The following is an 18,205-nucleotide window of genomic DNA, read 5'->3' as shown; positions in this document are numbered from 1 at the left end:
CAGCCACAGGTGACCAGTGTGACACTGGGCACCTCTCCCAGTGCCAGCTCTGGGGCAGTGAGGTGGGCACTCAGTCTAAAGAGGCCTCAGGTGCTTCCCACAAAGGCAAAAGCCCACCTTGCAGGCAGCAGGAGCAGGGGGCTGATGTCCTGGCTGTCACCAGGCAGGTCCCACAGCCACGGCACCCCTGTGCAGGATGTCCCTGGCCATCCAAACCACAGCTCTCTGAGATCCCAGCCCGGCCCCTGAGCAGCAGCTCCTCATTTCACAGCCCTCTGCCTCTTTGGCTGCTGCCCAGAACTGAGATTTTACACAATTTACTCATGGATTTAGCTCAAGGGAGGTTTTTCAAAGGCGCAGATGGGAGATGGCATCTCATTCCCTTCGGCTGTGGATACACAGAGCTTCCCTTGGACAGGAGGAAGCACAAACATCCTCCAGCATCCCCACAAAGTGGCCTTGCACTCATCTCCTGGCATTTTCTAATGAATCCTCGGTGCTGCAGCCTCCAAGGATGGGCTGCTGTACCCAAAAACTTGTCTGCCTTTCCCAAGGGAAGGAGCCAAACCAAAGGTCTCTCCTCTCCCACTCAAATCTTACCTTGGCCACATCCAAAGTCCTACAAAAGTACAAAATGTGGAATTCCGTGTGTGTTCCTTTTGGCTGCTTCTCTTAACCATCTGCCACGGTGAAAATCAGCCTGGGATGTGAAGTGGAACAGCATCAGCATGGAAGGGGTTAGAGATTTTTTAGGTCACTTCCAACCCAAACCATTCCGTGATTTTATGATTACAGCCTGCACTTGGTCATTTCCATCCTTGGCTCAAATCTAAATCAGCCTCAGGCCATCCTTCCCATTCCTGATGGGACGCTGGCTAACCCCTGTGGAAGGAGATGGTATTTGGGGTCACTATTCAGGCCATTGCCCACAGGCCACAACTCCCAATCCCGAAGCGGGAGAAAGGTAAATTTAACCCCATTTCCACTGCTAGGATTGAAGTGCCAAACTTCTTGCTGCACCCATGGAAACACAAAGCCTCCACCAGCCTGCTTGAGGCTTGAGGACCACCCCAATCCTCCTCTTCAACCTCCTTTTCTCCTCTCAGTGCATGCCCAGCTTGTGGCTTTTTCCTGAGGTCTCATTTTCCAGCCGCTCTCCACCACAGTTTGCAATCGCCCCCATCCCTGGGTACCCCACACCACCACCTCCAGATGAGGATGGGCTGACATGAATTTCCCCAGCATCCAGGACAGCTCACAGCACCTTTTTTTGGGTGTTTTTTGTGTTCTCCTTTGAGCCCTTCCATTGACTTGACCAAATAAATCCCTGTGCACCATCACCATCATCACCTCCTCAGGAAAATCCATCGCCACCGACCTGACCTCCAAGTACACAGCGAGCCCCTCCCTCCGCTTCCCTGACATGTTTTTAGGAGGATGTGGGCTCTCTTAAAACATCTTTTTTGGTGTTTCACTAAACATTGCTCTTGGGCAGGGCTTTAAAGCTTGTGTGCACCGGTGAGCTCCTGTTGAGCACAAAAGCCACACGTTGAACCTCCCGAGATGTTCTGCGTAAGGAGGATGCCCAGAGCCATCAGCAAAACACATTTCAGGGACCTGAGCATTCCCAGCAGCCTCCCTGAGCTCTCCCTCACATCTCTAGGAAACGGCAGCTCTGCCCAGCTGATTTATCCACCTGCTCAGCACAGCCACTGGAATATCTCAGCAGCAGGACATCAGCTAATTATCACTAATTTTATGCTTTCTGCTTTCAATAAGATTGCTGGAGTCACACAGCAGCAGCAGGAGGAGGAAGGAGGAAAATATGGATGACCTGGTCTTTCTGCTTCATTTCTTCCCCCTCCAACAGGATGGGAAAGATAGGAAATGGTCCCTGGAGAGCATCACTTCAAATCTGTGTTTTCAGCCAGGAGCCTCTGGAAGATTCCAGGCAGCCTGAGAGACATGGAGATCTCAGCAGTAGAGCTGACAGGACACAGGGAATGGCTTCCCAGTGCCAGAGGGCAGGGATAGATGGGATATTGGGAAGGAACTCCTGCTGGGAGAGTGAGGAGGCCCTGGCACAGGGTGCCCAGAGCAGCTGTGGCTGCCCCTGGATCCCTGGAAGTGTCCAAGGCCAGGCTGGACATTGGGGCTTGGAGCAGCCTGGGCTAGTGGAAGGTGTCCCTGCCCATGGCAGGGGTGGCACTGGATGAGCTTTAAGGTCCCTTCTGACTCAAATCCCTCTGGAAAACTCTCCTTCAGTTACTGCTGCTGTTTCTGGGCAGAAGGCTGGACTCGAGCCCTCAGAGATCCCTCCTAATCTGAAGTTTTCTATGACCAAAGCTGTGTCACTAAAAAAAACAAAAGAGCTTTTCCCTGCCAGGAACATCTTTGCCTGAGCAGAGCTGCTCCCACCTTGTCACCCACTGGGGCTTCACTGTGGGGACAAAGCAGAGCAGGGCCACTGCCAGACCCCTTGGGCTTCACTCAGTCCTGCTCGGCCCTTGGGAGTTCTCTGCAAGAGACCAAAGGGAAGGTCCAAGGACCAGGATTTCACATTCCCTTTAAAGCAGGGCTTTAGAAATCCTTCCCATCACCATGGATACTGGAGCACCGGGAATGCACCGCTCACCACAGCCGGATTGGGTGGATGCTGGCAGGAGAACACACCTAGGAAGCTCAGCTCTCACCTCAAACGCAGGAAATCACAGCAAAAACACAGTAATTCAGCTTTTCTGCCCTGTTAACTCCTTCTTCCAGGCACTGGGCTCCGAGCCCCTACATCTGGACGCAAGCCTCCCAGGTTGCAAAGGGCTAGATTTGGGATTAATCCCAAAATGTGATAGCAACCAGATTGTTTTTAGTGCTGCAGATACCCATAAATCCAGCCTGGATTACAGAGACTCCAAAACACGGAGGGAACAGAGATGGGAAAACATCTCATTCCTAGACTGAGAATAAACAGAAGCCCTACCAGAGACAGGGCTCAGGAGGAATTTCACAGGCCCCTTTTCCTCCTCTGGCTGGGGGCTGGAAGTGACCTCAGGCAAACAAACCCAAGCTCTCTTTGGAAATCCCACTCCTTGGAGCTCAGAAGATGTTCTGAAGTGGCCTTTGGGAGCCTACACTGAGATTCCCAAGGAAAATAAACCCCAGAGAGAGGCACTGAGTGATAAAAGCATTGAAGGCAGCAGGAGATCAGGAAGGGTGCAGGGAAAGGAGGATGAGAGGCAGGGAAAGCACTGCACTGGATGGATGAGGAGAAGGTTGTAGATCCATGAATAAAAAAGGAAGAAGAATAAATCAATAATCCTGGAAGAGCTGAGATAATGACTGCCTTTAAAGAAATGAATCTTTAATAAGAAGGGATGTCTGGCTAATTAGGAAGTAATGAAGAACTTGTCAGTGTTTCTGCAGAGAAGGAGGAGCGAGGGGGCTCCATACCCACAACTGGAGGGAATCCGAAGTGCTGGAGCAGTGATACATCCTGGTGTCACCAGGGAAGCCAGGAATGGGCTCACAGAATCAGTCACGATCGTTTATGACGAAGTGAAGAATCCAGGAAACACCAGGAGATGGGAGCGGGGGGATAATTCACATTTACTTCAGTAATAGGTTTGGGGTTTTTTTAGGGGAAAGTGCTTCCAAGACAAAAAAAAAAGAAAGAAAAACCCGGCTAAGGAGGAAAGGAGCCACAGGCACAGCTCTAAAAGAACATGGTGCTGAGGAGGCCAAGGCCACCACTGAGCCATGTCCCCAAGTGCCACATCCACGTGCCTTTAAAATCCCTCCAGGGATGGGGACTCCACCACTGCCCTGGGCAGCTGTGCCAGGGCTGGACAACCCTTTTGGGGAAAAAAATTTCTCCTAATATCCAGCCTAAATCTCTCCTGGTGCAACTTGAGGCCGTTTCCTCTCATCCCATCTGTGGGATGCCCATCCCACAGAGCTGGCTGCACAGCAGACCTGGCCCAGAGGGATTAGCCCACTGAGCTTGAGCTCATTAGCCCTGAGCTTTAATTAGCTCCCAGGTGGTCAGCCTGAGTGTCCCTGCCACCACCCCTTGGACTGACAATCCAGAGGCACGGGACAAGCCTGGATTTGTCCCATGGCTGCCCTTTGTCCTGTCTGTCCCGCCCAGCTCCGGGGTAGCCCTTGGGCTGTCACCTCCAGCCTCGGAGCACTGGCACTGCCAGGAGCCTCTGGTGGCTCCTCACGAGGGAAGTGAGGACAAAGGGTCTGCACACGAATGTCACAGAGTACCAGGGGTTTGCATAGAACTCTAAAATGTGAAGTTCGGGCTTCTTCCAGCGACAGAATAGTAGAACGTGGCTTGGAACTCATAGAAATTGCACTAAATTACTGTTTCATTTAGTTTTGGCCTTTCCCTTGAAGGCTTTGCCTTATTTAAATGTGTTTCTGTTTAAACTTACAACCAGTTTTGAATACAGAAGGGAAAAGCAGCTCATTAAGCAAAGCTTGCCCAGGCCTGTTCTTCCCATCTTTCTCTCAAGCCCAGGGAAGGGGCTCCCAGCAAAGCAACAGAAACACTCCCAGCACACGGAGCAGCACCAGGAGCCAACAGCTCCCTGAGTTCCGAGCTCTCACGGGCACTTCCAGTGTGGAAAACCACTGAGGTGGGAGCTGTGTGCCCCAGGATGAACCCTAAAGAGGCCTTGGACACTGCCAGGGATCCAGGGGCAGCCACAGCTGCTCTGGGCACCCTGTGCCAGGGCCTCCCCACCCTCCCAGCCAGGAATTCCTTCCCAATCTCCCATCCATCCCTGCCCTCTGGCAGTGGGAAGCCATTCCCTGTGTCCTGTCCCTCCATCCCTTGTCCCCAGTCCCTCTCCAGCTCTCCTGGAGCCCCTTTAGGCCCTGCAAGGGGCTCTGAGCTCTCCCTGGAGCCTTCTCTTCTCCAGGTGAACACCCCCAGCTCTCCCAGCCTGGCTCCAGAGCAGAGGGGCTCCAGCCCTTGGATTATGTCCATATCCCATCTAGGGCCATCAGTGTCTCATGGATTTAATTACAGACCATATTATCTGCCACTCAGAACACAGGCATCAAAAATAACCATCTCTAGATCAAGCCTGCCCCAGAATAAATACCTATTTTTCGCTGCAGAGCTGTGCAGCCACCACAGCCACCTTGCTTTTAAAATATTCTCCTTCAGGAAGAGGTTGGTCGATGTATTTATGCACACACAGATTGGTGGAGGCAGCAAGTTGTTACATAAAGTGTTACATAAATTACCTACCAACTGCACAGAAATGCTCCCAGTCAAACTCCACCAACCTCACGCTGAAGGAATCAATCACTTCAAGTTACCACAGATATTCCTGACGTCCAGGAGAAATGAAGGAGGCAGAACCAGGCCTTAAATCCCACACTGGACACACTTTTGTGACATTACTTGTACTCAGAGATCTCCTGGCTCCTTCCCACTGTAGCTGCAAATCAACTCGGAGACCCCAAACCAAGTGAACTATTTAGACCAAATGGCTGCAATAAAATAAATATTGATTTCATAAATGTTTTACCAAGGTTAAAAGCTTTTCCCCAGAGATGGAGATTAGGCACAAAACTCTGCTCTGGATCCCTGGGAAGTACATTTAGGAACGTTTTAGAGTGGAGTTTGAATCAGGCTAAATCAGCACAGGCCTCCTGAACTCCATGTGTAGCACATGCTCTCACCAGGTGATGCTGTTGGCCCCATAACCTTCATTATATTTAATTTCAATCAGCTGTATTTTGGGGCAGTACAAGGCAAGTGGATGTTTTCCTGGGTTCAGGAGCCCTGCTGGGATGTGACCTCTTCAGGAACGGCTGCATAAATACAAACCCCACGGGTAGGTTTTGTTTTACATTACGCTTGTTTTATTGTTTGTAACACATTCACTGGGAGGGAACTGAGCCACGACCTACCTGATGTTAATTCTGAATAAATCCCAGAATGGTTTGGGTTGGAAGGGGCCTTAGAGCTCATCTCATTCCATCTCCTGTCACAGGTAGGGTCACCTTCCACTGTCCCAAGTTGCTCTAAGCCCTGTCCAACCTGGCCTTGGACATTTCCAGGGATGGGACAGCCACAGCTTCTCTGCTCCAGTGCCTCACCACCCTCACAATAAATAATTTCTTCCTTAAATCTAGGTTGAATCAATTTTCTCTTAGTTTAAAACCATGAGCCCTTGTCCTATCACAACAGGCCCTGCTACAAAGTCTGTCCCTCCCTCCTGGGGTCACCGTCAGGTTTGTGAAACCCAAAGCTCTGGGACCTGACATGATTCATGAGCACGTAACAATTCCCAGCTCTGCTGAAGCTAAACCCGTGGCATATGGCAGGAAGGGCTTTTATCCCACCACACACAGCCTGCTGCAGTCGTGACATAAATCACTCCCTGACTTTCCTTTGGATGCATCACCAGATGAACTGAGGCGCCAAACGCTGAGTGCACACGGTCCCTCGAAGACAATCTGTGCTAATTGCCACAAATGACCTTGTGCAGCATCACCCTCCCATCACTGCCTCTGCCAAGCTGCAGATGAGCCCAGGAATTGCAACAGCCCCATAAAAGCATCCCACCTTTCCCCCTCGGCTGAAGAAACATCCCATAAGCACAGGAGGTGTTCCCCCAGCTCACACACAGCTCATGTTTGAGGTCACCTTTCACTAGACCAGGTTGCTCCAAGCCCCGTCCAACCTTGTCTGGAACAAACTGAACAAAATATCTCTGCCCCTGAAGCCTCCCAGCTGCTGGAGCCCTGCGAGGTGGGGATGGAGAATGTTGAGAGTGGGTGGGATCCCACCTCCTTTCCCCTTTGCTTCTCCCCCCTCTCCACCCTGCAGCACATTCCTCCAGGCTTCCCACAAGGATGAGACATCCCAGAGAATCCTGGGATCACTGAGCTTGGAAAAGATCTCCAAGACCATCGAGTCCAAGCTGTGCTCAATCCCCACCTTGTCCCCAGCCCAGAGCTCTGAGTGCCACCTCCAGGAATTCCTTGGGCACCTCCAGGGATGGGCACTCCAAGGCTCCCTGGGCATTTTTCCCGTCTGCCCCCTCCTGTCAGGGACTTGTGCAGAGCCACAAGGTCCCCCCTGAGCCTCCTTTGCTCCAGGCTAAAGCAGCCCAGCACGGTGGCCTTCCTCTGGCACCTTCCTACCACTCCCAGCTCATCCAGGAATCACATCCCAGCCCAACCAGCCACATCTGGCACAATCAAATGGCACAGCATGGCAACACGAGCCAGAAACCTGCTGCAACAGGCAGTGGTCAGCTGGCAACTTGGCAAGGATGTGGGCAAAGCACCTGCCAGCCAGGAATGGAGGAAAGATCCTCCCTGGAGCCGCCTGTGGCCTGTCCTTCCCCATCTGACAGCCTGGCACCACGGCAGGAAATCAATGGAGAGCCCAAGCCACAGATGGATCGAGTGCTCGCTCATCTGGCCACAGCTCCAGGAGCGCAGCACGATTCCCACAGCCAATCCCAGCAAATGACCTCCCTGCCCCTCAGTCTGGGCTGGCATCTGTCACTAGCAGGGCAGGGGGAAGGTGCAGCGCCTGCTGCCAGAGGGCAACATTAAAAAATGAAAAAGAAAAATGTAAAAAATCCTATATTCACCAGTTTTAACTGCTGTGCTCTGGGGGAGGTGAGAAATCATCTCAGAGGTGAGAAACTGTGTCTGAGCTCTCGCTCTGATTCACCGAGGTGTGGGCTGCTGGCGGCGCAGACCTCAGCAAATGCCCTCTGAGGTCCCCATTTTCTGGGAACAAAATGTCAGGATGGAAGAAGCGCTGGGGCAGGATGGATACAGCACAGCCTGAACCACGCCTGGGCTGCGTGGGCTCGGTGTGACAGCGTGACGTGAGCCACCACTGCTGCTCCTCTCAGGGAACAGCCTCACAGAGAGCTGGCTGGGGAGCAGAAATGGCACAAGAAAGAGGGAGTTGGCTGAACTACAAAGGAGCAGCCAGGAATGAGCGCCGGGACAATCAGAAACGCTGTGGCTGCTCCCTCAGACAGCAGGGCCGAGGCTTCGGCGTGTTTGCTGTGGAAGTTGAAGCTTGTTCTGCACTTCTGCCTTGTACCCTGCCAAGGAATGAGCGCTGAGTTCCCAGGGGAACTGTGGCATCTGTCACGGAGCCAAGGGACACCACCAGCCCTCAGCCAGCGCTGTTTGCACATCCAGGGCTCTCCCCAGCTTCTCATCTCAGACGTCCCCAGCTTGAGAAAGCATTGAAGTCACACCCTCAAACCTCTGTGACTTCAGTCTGGGTCGGAGCAAGGGTGGAAGTGCTTTCCCAAGGAGGGAGGCTGATGCTCCCGTTGTGCCCTTGAGGGGATTTCACCCAGCCCTCACAGCTCCTCCACGAGTGTTTTTAGGAGTTCCCAGCTCATCTCCACATGCTCCGTTTGGAATTCCCATCACCCCACCGTGGTGGGGTTGCTGGGCTGGAGGAAGGGAACTGGTGCTAAACACACATTTCCTGGGAGAGGACAGACAGGGGGTTTGTGCAATTATTTGCCCAGGAGGACGGAGCAAATCCTTGGCAGGGAGAACTGATCTCCAGCCCACCCCTTTCCTTTCCAGCATCCTCAGGGAAATGCTGCCACAGTTCCCTCCCCTGCTGAAGTGTAAACAGCCAGGGCTGCACCTGCCAGCATCTTCCCACTCCTCCCCTGCTCCAGCCTGGATCCCTGGGTGTTCTGGGTGACAGGAAGGGAACAGAGGCTCTACCCCCAAAGCAGTGTCTGTGCCTTGAAATCAATAAGGAATTGAGATGGATTATTCCTTGTTAGGAATAATCCACCTCAAAGCTTGGCACAACCCTCGCCTTCTCCCAGCTTTACATCCCCCGATGGAGAAACCACAGCACAGAACCAGAGAAACCTGCTTTGAGTGGGGTGTTTTCCTAACAATGCCTGGCATCACAGTCAGACCTCTGAGTTTGCCTCTGCAGACAGAAAGGTCCTTCCCAAGCAGGAATCCCACCGGCACAGCCAAGCCCCCAGGTCAGAGACCCTGGGCAGTCAGTGTGGGCTGGGAATCACAGAATCCCAGCACGGGTTGGGTTGGAAGGGACCTTAAATCCCATCTTGTTCCACCTCCTGACACGACCAAGGACACCTTTCACTATCCCAGGGTGCTCCAAGCCCTGTCCAGCCTGGCTTGGAAAACTTCCAGGGAGAGGAAGCAGGGAGAAGAAAAATGGTGACGTTAACAGATGCAGCGAATTAATGCATCCTGACTCAAGGGGCACTGGTTATCTGGGAAAACAGAGGGATTTCACCTGGGAAAACCCCAAGAGCTGCAGGTGGAAAGCAGTTGCACAGCACAGGCTTTCAGGAATGATGCCGTGGATGCACTGTGCCCCCTCGAGCTGAAGGCAAGCCCATAACCCATCATTAATTCACACACACACCAATCCTGCCACAGGGAACAGCAACAGGGAGGGAACTGCCCATGCACATCCGGGGGGGCCAGGAGCAAGGGGAAAAAAACCAGAAGAAAGTGCAAGGGTCCAAAAGCCCAAAAAGAAAAACAAAGTAGGGATCACTGGTTGGAAGATTCTCCACGTTTTCCAGGTTGGTGCAAATAATTTAACTGGTATTTCCCAGGTATTTAGGCTTTACAGCAAGCAGGAGGCAGCAGCCCCAGTGAGGGCACTCAGGCTGGGGTCTCCACAGGAGGCACTGGAAGTCACAAACATCCTCTTCCACTCCAGTGGCTCGCTGCTGCTGCATCTGCTTCCGCGGAGCCGTGCTCCCGTCATCCCAGCCGCGCATCCGAGCCGCTCCTCTCGGGAATGGCAACTGTGGCTCCAGCACACAGCACTCCAGGCAACATCCATGCATGCCTTATTAACATCCAATTCCCAGCTTTTTTTTAAAAAAAAATCCATCAACTCCTATAAGGTTTGTGAAGAGGAAAGGGTAATTAGCACTGATGGGAAATCCCTCAGCTGCCAGATCCCTCCCAGGGCAATTTCTGCTGCTACAGCACTGAGCGGGCTCCTATTAACACCCCTCTATTTCTGTGACACGGGGAATTTAATGGCTAATAAATACAAAAACGTGGCCCAAACCTCAGTCCGTGCTGTGCCTGAGGTGTTTGAGGTTGGAATCGCCCTCACAGTCACCCCTCTGCCCTCACCTGCTGCTCCAGCCAGGTGCTGGCTCAAGAAAATTTCAAACTGAACTTGGTCTTGTTCTTTCTCCCTAAAAATTCTGCTCTGAGCAGAGCCTCTGCTGAGCTTTCCCAGCCAGCTCCAGGTCAGGCTGTCCCCAGAGCTGCATCCAATTCTGAAGGCAAAATATGAGTTGGTTCGGACTGCAAACAAAATTTTCCTTTCAATAGGAAAGGTGAATTCTCTGACCTGCTGTTCTCAGCTCTGGTCTCCCTTCCTGCATGAATCAGGGAGGTGCTGATGCCTTTTCCTGGTTTTAAAACCAAGAATCAAACATGGTTAGAAGCAAAAAAGGGGTTTTATCTGTGTTTATTTTAAGGATCTTTAGGTGCACCACGTCCAGGTTGAATGTACCAAAATGCTCACCCCCAAAAGATCTGGTATCACATTAGAGGTGTTACTAATTAGCATATCTATCAAAGATTCCCCAATGAGAGGCTCAAGTGAGCCCCCCTCCCCAAGGAGCCTTCCCCTGGATGGTTCTATCTCAGGTTACAGAATGTGTTCTGGAGAGGACCTTGGGCTCTGGGGCACACTGATCCCTGGCTACAAAGCTTCTAAAATGTTGAGTCTCTTAGCTTGACAGATAAGTCCAAGAATGTAGGCTAAGAAACACTAAGAATACAGAAGTTATAAAAAGGTATAAAAGGGGTATAAAAGGAAAGGCAAAAAACCATCATGGCATCAGTGCCACTGGAATGGGTGAGAGCTGGGCTTCATTTCTGTTTATTTCTATCTCTCTGTCTCCCCTGGTAAAGAGTTTAATACATTCCCTATTTATGGCCACCTGGTAGGACCCTCATCCACCCCTCAGTGGTGGTCCCAGACCCCAAACCATCCAATCCTGCTCTTTCCAGGGAATTTGAGAAACCCACCCTGAGAGCTTTTACTCGTCACAGCAATTCCACACCAGCCTCTGCCTCTCCTTCCAGGACATTACCTGAGCCAGGGTCACCAGAGATTTATACCCCCAGCTCTCTCTGGCTTATGTGCTTGCTGTACATAGATATTTATCCAATTCATCCCAGCAGGACGAGCTGAATGAGTAGGGAATGAGCTGGCTTATTTATAAGCCAATTTAACAGGTAAAAAACCTCGCCCCAAGAACAAACAAAGCAAGGACCAAGGCTGACAAAAGAGCAGCTTTGAGAGTTGTTATGTTTCAGCTGAGTTCTTCTTTAATTATTCTTTCATACAGCTGGGAAGAGCCATGCAATTTGAAGGCACTCTGCATTAAATGAATGTGTGTGAGCAACACAAGTTAATCAAGGGCTGCTGCAAGTTCCTTCCAAGTTCAGGAAAGGGAAGGGAGATGACTCCCAGGGGCATGTGTTGGATTGCTGGAAAGCACACTGCAGGACTCCAGACAGGACTTTGTGGTCATGTGGGAAGAGGTTGTGGCAAGAGGAGAAAAGACAAAAGACTTAGATGAGATGTTAGGAAGGAATTCTTCCCTGTGAGGGAGGTGAGGCCCTGGCACAGGGTGCCCAGAGAAGCTGGGGCTGCCCCTGGATCCCTGGCAGTGTCCAAGGCCAGGCTGGATTTGGTTTGGAGCAGCCTGGGATAGCGGGAGGTGTCCCTGCCCATGGCAGGAGGTGGAATGGGATCATCTTAAAGGTCCACTCCAACCCAACCCATTTTGGTATTCTCTAAGTGACACCAAGCAAAGTTTTCCCTTTAAAAACCTAAACTTCTAGGTGCTGGATTACGTAGAAGAGCAGGAATTTGAGCAATGCAGAGCAGCCCCAAAGGCTCTTAAGCACATTTTCCCAACAAAGATCCACCCTGCACCAGTGTCAGCTCTTCAAAAGCATCCTGTGAAGCCTGGTAAATCAACAGCAAAGCCTTTCCACACTCTTGAGTCATTTATTTAACACCAGGTGCTCTGTTTGCTCTGCTTCCTAATTCTCCTGCTTTTCCAGGCTAGGGATATGGTGACAGGGGAATCTCTGGGCATGGATACTGCCGAGATTTCCATGAAAGAGAGACAAGAATTAGTCCCTGGGCTGATTTTTTCCCCCCCATCACCTGACTCGTGAATGCACCACAGTAAACGCAGCAAGATCCAGGGGGGGGTTTCCTTCATTCATCAAGTGGCCAAGAGAAGGAAAAAGATGCAGAGAGAACGGAAAAGGTTTGATATTTACAGTGTGCAGGAACCTTGTGGATGAAGATGGACCCCACCAGAGCTCCAGCTGCTTGTTGAGATGCTTCAGAGCCTGTGGAGAGCCTGAGCCAGATGGTGCAGCACAGCATCACTCTGTCAGGGTGGTGTATTTTTGGACACAGAATCATGGAATGGGTTGGGTTGGAAGGAACCTTAAAGCTCATCTCATTCCACCCCTGCCATGGGCCACCTTCCACTGTCCCAGGTTACTCCAAGCTCCATCCAGCCTGGCCTTGGACACTTCCAGGGATCCAGGGGCAGCCCCAGCTTCTCTGGGCACCCTGTGCCAGGGCCTGCCCACCCTCACAGGGAAGGATTTTTTCCTCATATCCAATGTAAACTTCCCACTGGAATGGAGTAAAAGCTGCAGCGATTTACACTCACTCTGGGAGATGACCCCGGGCCCACTTCCATCTGCAAATAACCCAGAGGTCACCTCCTGCCTGCTGGGCTCCAAGAGCCCCTCGGAGAACTGGCTGTACCACACTAGCAGGGTGTTGCTCCTTACTCCATTTACTGCAGTGAGTGCAGGGGAAAGAGCTGCCTGACAGGAAGCTTTTACCCACATAAATTCACAGGAGAAGGCAGCATCGCCTCTGATCCCGGGCAGGCACAAGTTGCTGTGACTCATGGGATGGTTTAGGCTGGAAAAGACCTTTAAATCACTGAGTCCCGGGTCCCCAAGTGCCACACCCACACATCTTTTAAATCCCTCCAGGGATGGGGACGCCAGTGCACCCCTGGGCGGTCCTTTCCAATGCCTGACCACCCTTTCCATGAAGAAATGTTCCCAATATCCAACCTAACCATTCCCTGGCCAAGCCTGAGGCTGTTCCCTCTCCTCCTGTCCCTGTTCCCTGGGAGCAGAGCCCGACCCCCCCCAGCTGTCCCCTCCTGTCAGGGGGTTCTGGAGACTCAGAAGGTCTCCCCGAGCCTCCTTTTCTCCAGGCTGAGCCTCCCCAGCTGCTCCTCATCAGATTTTTGCTCCAGATCCTGACATTTCTTTGCTTTTTCTGACTTCAAAGCCTCTCAGCCTGTTGGCCACCCTCTGGATTTGGCCACAGAAGAACAGAGCAAGTGGGAAGGCTGTTGGGCACTGCTGGAGAAGGAGAGGATGGATCCTGCTGCTGCAGATGGAAAAAGGGTGGTGGGATTCAGGAAGGCCATCACACCAAGGCTTGGGAAAGAGCAGAGGAGAGCATTAAGGATTCTCCCTGCTCCTCTTTCAACAGCAAATATTTTACTTTGCGAATGCAAACAGATCTTGGTCAGACAGCAACTCCCCGGATACTTCCCCAAGCGCTGTGGGCTACAGGAATTCCCACAGACACAAGAGCAGCACATTCCCAGTGTCCCAATCTCCCCTCAAAAGTTCTCCTGGCAGCCAGCACAGAGCCCTGGCCAAGTGAGCTAAGGAAAAACCCTGTCTGCTCATCCCTGGTGTCCCCTGGGCACAAACGGAGAGGCCCTGGCAGTGTTTCCCACATGTGCAAACGAGCTAGAATAAACTCCCAGTGTGTGATTTTTGATTCTTCACAGGAATCACCTGCATCCCTCATCCCATCTGTGCTGGGACAGGAGGGGCTGAGCTCCAGGTGACACCTGTGCTAGTGAGCTGCTGACCATCACTGCTGACCCCACACGGTGTGGGATGGAAATTCCCAGGGCTGGGCTCTGCTGAGATTGGCAGGGATGCTGCAGGGGTTTGCAATCCAAGGAGAGTTTGTGTCTTCAGCCTGGGCAGCCCCAAGCTGGGCAGTTAAATCCCATGTAAAATTAAAACAGAGAGCACTGTTTACCTTCCACTGAAGTCGAGACCTGTTCCTGCTTCTCTCCAAGAGAACCTGGACATGGTGCCTGACCTCCTCCTCAAGGAGAGAGTGGTCCAACCCTGGAGTCTTGCTTTAGAATCTTGGGATCATTAAGTTTGGAAAAGCCCTCTAAGACCATGGAGTCTGATCCTTCCTCCAGCACTGCCAGGGCCACCACTGCCCCGTGTCCCCAAGTGCCAGAGATGGGCTTTTAAATCCCTCCAGAGATGGGGACTCCACCTCACTCCTCACAGGACTTGTGCTCCAGAGCCTTCACCAGCTCTGCTGCCCTTCCCTGGATGCACAAAGCAAAAGGAAATGTGGATGAGAGCGGAGAGAAGAGGCAAACCCTGTGATCCCAGCCCAAAGCAGAGGGAAGCGTCTTCCTACACTGCCCAGAAAGAGCAGAAGATTTTCACCATGGGACCCCTGACCTCTTCAGCTTTTGTTTTGTGCATGGTAAATGCAGGCTCACCTTTGCAGCAGCTGGGATAGGGATGGCAAAGACAAAAGCAGCCTCTGGCAGGCGTGACCCAGCCCAGGGAGGTGTCCAGCCACGGGGTGAGAAGTGCCAGGGACTCCCAGAGCAGAATCAGACACAAGAGTGATGGGTAACACTCAGTATTTGAGAGACAGGCAGGAATGACTGCTCTGCATCACTGTCTCTCCATTTCCTAACCCAAAAACCTTTCAAACCTGCTTTAAATCTGCTATAGAATCCACAAACTTCTGGGAGACCTTTTAAACCTGAGCCAGCAACAGTAAAATGATTTTCAGACCGAGTTTGATCAGCTGGGTGGGATTTCAGGGCTGTGGGGGACAGCAGAGCCCCTGGAGATCCCTCCCAGTCCGTCTGTATTTGTACACATGCATCCATGCATCCATCTATCCATAAAAACACAGCATCGAGCTGCTGAGCCTGCACTCTCCACACATCTCCAGCAAAAAACAAGAGGGACTCGGATGCGCAAGGAATAAATGATGCAGCTCCATCTTGTGCTCCTGCTTCTGGCACGCCAAGCAGCATTCCAGCTTGTCAGGATAAAACCCAGACAGCTGCAACATCTGTGCAAAACTGGGACAATTCTGACTAAAAACCCGTTTCTCTCAATATTCACCCCGCTCCCAACAACTGTCCTGGAAGGAAGACAAGGGAGAGAGAGGATTTGCCACAATCTGTGTCCAGCTTGGAAATCCCAGCTCCCCGAATGACAACTGATTGTGCCTCAGCACAGATTGTTTTAAACAATCCTCTGGGAGGACCTCAGAGAGGAAAGGGAAAACTGGGGCAGTTCCCGAAGAGGCCTGTGCAAAAGCCCTTTGGTTCTGGTTCCAAGGGGAGCACGCTGCACTTAGCAGGGATTGCCCTGGGCCTGGCAATCACCTACTGAGGCGCGAAGGCTGCTGCTTTCAGGAACAACAGCTCATCCAGGCACTCTGGGGTCAGCACAGGCTGTGGGGACAATCACGGCCTCCCTGGGTCAGAAGGGAAGAGCATCCCAAAGAATATTCACACCAAGAGGTGTTGGAATGGCACAAGAGAATTCAGGAGCTGCTGGCTGATGGGTGTAAACCAAAAGAGGGTTGGTTTAGATGGGATATTGGGAAGGAATTCCCTGCTGGGAGGGTGGGGAGGGGCTGGTACAGGTGGCCCAGAGAAGCTGTGGCTGCCCCTGGATCCCTGGCAGTGTCCAAGGCCAGGCTGGACAGGGCTTGGAGCAGCCTGGGCTAGTGGGAGGTGTCCCTGCCCATGGCAGGGGGTGGAATGGGATGGGATTTAAGATCCTGTCCAACCCAAATCATTCCATGATCCTCTCCTGTGAGCTGAGCTGTAGCTATCACTACACTGCTCATCACAGGGAAAAAATCAGCTAAAAAAGGGATAGGCGCCCTTTCAGCAAATCTGTCCCCTCAAAAAATGACACCAGATACTTTTGCAAGAGGATCACCACTCCAATCCACAGGTGGTTCAGTTCCTAACTCCCAGTCCCAACCAGGACCAAGCTTGGAAATCATGGCCATTGATTCATTGTATTTTATTTTTTCTGGTAACAAAAATCAAGGTGAATAACCTCTTCCCCTGATTTTGTTGGATGGCATCTCAAGGAGCAATCTGAGCTCTGCTCCTGAAATACTTCTATTCTTATAGAATAGAATATTCTATACTCCTTCTATTATTCCTTAACACCACATTTAACTCCACAGATTCTTTTTGCCTCCCTAAAAAGCAAACAAACACCAGGGAACACCAGTGAACCCCTGCAGAAACAGCTCACCCAAGGCAAGTGAGACTTCGCTGTCCAATTTCCAAAACTCCGAGAGCAACTGTGCGAAACTCATCATTGGAAATAATGTTACAGCTCCACATCTGTCAGCAACATCAATGAAACGGTGCATGGCTAAAGCTCTCCCCTGGGAAGAGGGATTTGGAACGAAAAGCTAAAGCTCATCTTATTCCAACCCTACTCCCACTATCCCAGGTTGCTCCAAGCTCCATCTGACCTGGCCTTGGATGCTTCCAGGGAGCCACGGCTTCTGAACAGTAAAGAAATTCCCCCTCACGTTCAGGTGGAATTCCCTGTTCCAATCTCTGCCTGTTGCTTCTCATCCACCTGCTCCACATCACAAGATCCAGGCTCCATCCTCTGCCTCCCTGTGCTCCTGTGAGCAAGTCCCCAGTTCCCTGTGCTGTGCTGCTCCTGGCCATCCCACACCAGCTGGATGCCACCAATTCTGGGATCAGTGACTGCACCCCATGTACACGGACAGGGGCACCAAACTGCTCTGGCACATCCCCATAAGAGCACGGAAAATCCAGAGAGGAGTTGTTCCCGCTCCCAGCAAACGGGGGTCAGGAAAAGCCCCTTCCAGCAGCAACAAGCACCACCAAACCCTTCTCCCCACAGCATCATGCGGTCACTTCCCTTTTTGGGGCATCGTGACAAGCGACAGCTTGTCCCTGCATGCACCCACTGACCCAATTCGGAGTGCAGCCCAGAGATGGGCACCGCTGCCACACAACCTGCCAGAGCATCCCGAGATATTCCTGGAAAGTGATCCAGCCCAGTCCCTTCCACTGGGAGGTCACCCCCCCACCAGCTCCCTGTCACAGGTCCCCCCCACCTGCTCCAATTTGTTGGAGTGGGGGCCAATTATGCCGATGTTCATCCAAGGAATGATGCCCATCCCCTTGTGCCCTGTCCACCCGTGTCCCAGTCACTTCTGCCCCAGTTCCTTCGGTCACTGGTGCGAGGAGGGAGGGAGAGGGATGGATAGAGCCGAAGCTGATGATGGCCACATCCCTGCCTCAAGCGCTGGGACCCTCTCCTCCAGCATGGAGGCGTGTGGGAGTGAGTGCGCTCGGGAGCAGCTGATCGGTATTCAGGGACAGGCTCCTGGCTGCCCACTGCCACCCCTCCTCCTCCTCCTCCTCCTCCTCCTCCTCCCGGTGACTCCGTGTGCGGTAGGAGGTGGCACCCCAAGGCTCCCCGCTCCCACGGCCCCGCGGTGGATTTCACGCCTCCCTCCTCCTCCCGAACCCATCGCTCCCTGTTGCTTTCCCAGCTCTGCGGCGCAGATGTCCCCGACCCGCCCCCGGGCCCTGCCAGCTCCTTTGGTAGGTCCTCGGCTTGCGGGGTCCAGCTGGCAGGGCTGGATTTGGGGAGCCACGGGGAGCATCATCTGCACGATGCCAATGTCCCCACGCCGAGGGGTAGCGCTCCTCTCAAGCAAGGGTGCAACAGGGAATGGGAGAGGATGGGTGAGGATGCTCCCACCCTGCCAGCTGGGGAAGATGGAACGTGTGGGGCAAGGTGACTTGGCTGGGGCTGCTGGAAGAAGCCGGGGCTCACCTTGTGGAGCTTCCACATGGCTCCCAGCGCCTTGACCTCGTGGCTGGAGTGCTTGCCCTCCTCCAGGCACTGGTAGCAGACGGGGCTCTTGCACTGCACGCAGTACATGCTGTGGTTCTCCAGCTCGTGGTCGGTGCAGGTGGAGATCTTGCGGGGGCTCAGCCGGCGGCTGGCGCGGCCCCGG

The 18,205-nt window shown here is 52.6% G+C and overlaps 1 protein-coding gene across 1 annotated transcript in view; it reads right to left on the bottom strand.

Moving 5' to 3' along the window:
- The window catches only part of TRIM9 (tripartite motif containing 9), a 58,953-nt gene extending 40,754 nt beyond the window's left edge, over nucleotides 1–18,199 (bottom strand). Inside the window, exon 1 of the mRNA XM_017738882.1 lies at nucleotides 18,022–18,199. Within this exon, the coding sequence (XP_017594371.1) occupies nucleotides 18,022–18,129 (108 nt within the window). The 5' untranslated portion in view covers nucleotides 18,130–18,199. The remainder of the gene's footprint in view (nucleotides 1–18,021) is intronic.
- Between the last annotated feature and the right edge of the window lie 6 nt (nucleotides 18,200–18,205).

This window comes from Corvus brachyrhynchos, unplaced genomic scaffold, assembly GCF_000691975.1.
Source record: "Corvus brachyrhynchos isolate BGI_N302 unplaced genomic scaffold, ASM69197v1 scaffold245, whole genome shotgun sequence".
NCBI classification, from domain to species: domain Eukaryota; kingdom Metazoa; phylum Chordata; class Aves; order Passeriformes; family Corvidae; genus Corvus; species Corvus brachyrhynchos.
This window is presented reverse-complemented; position numbering and strand designations above follow the sequence as displayed.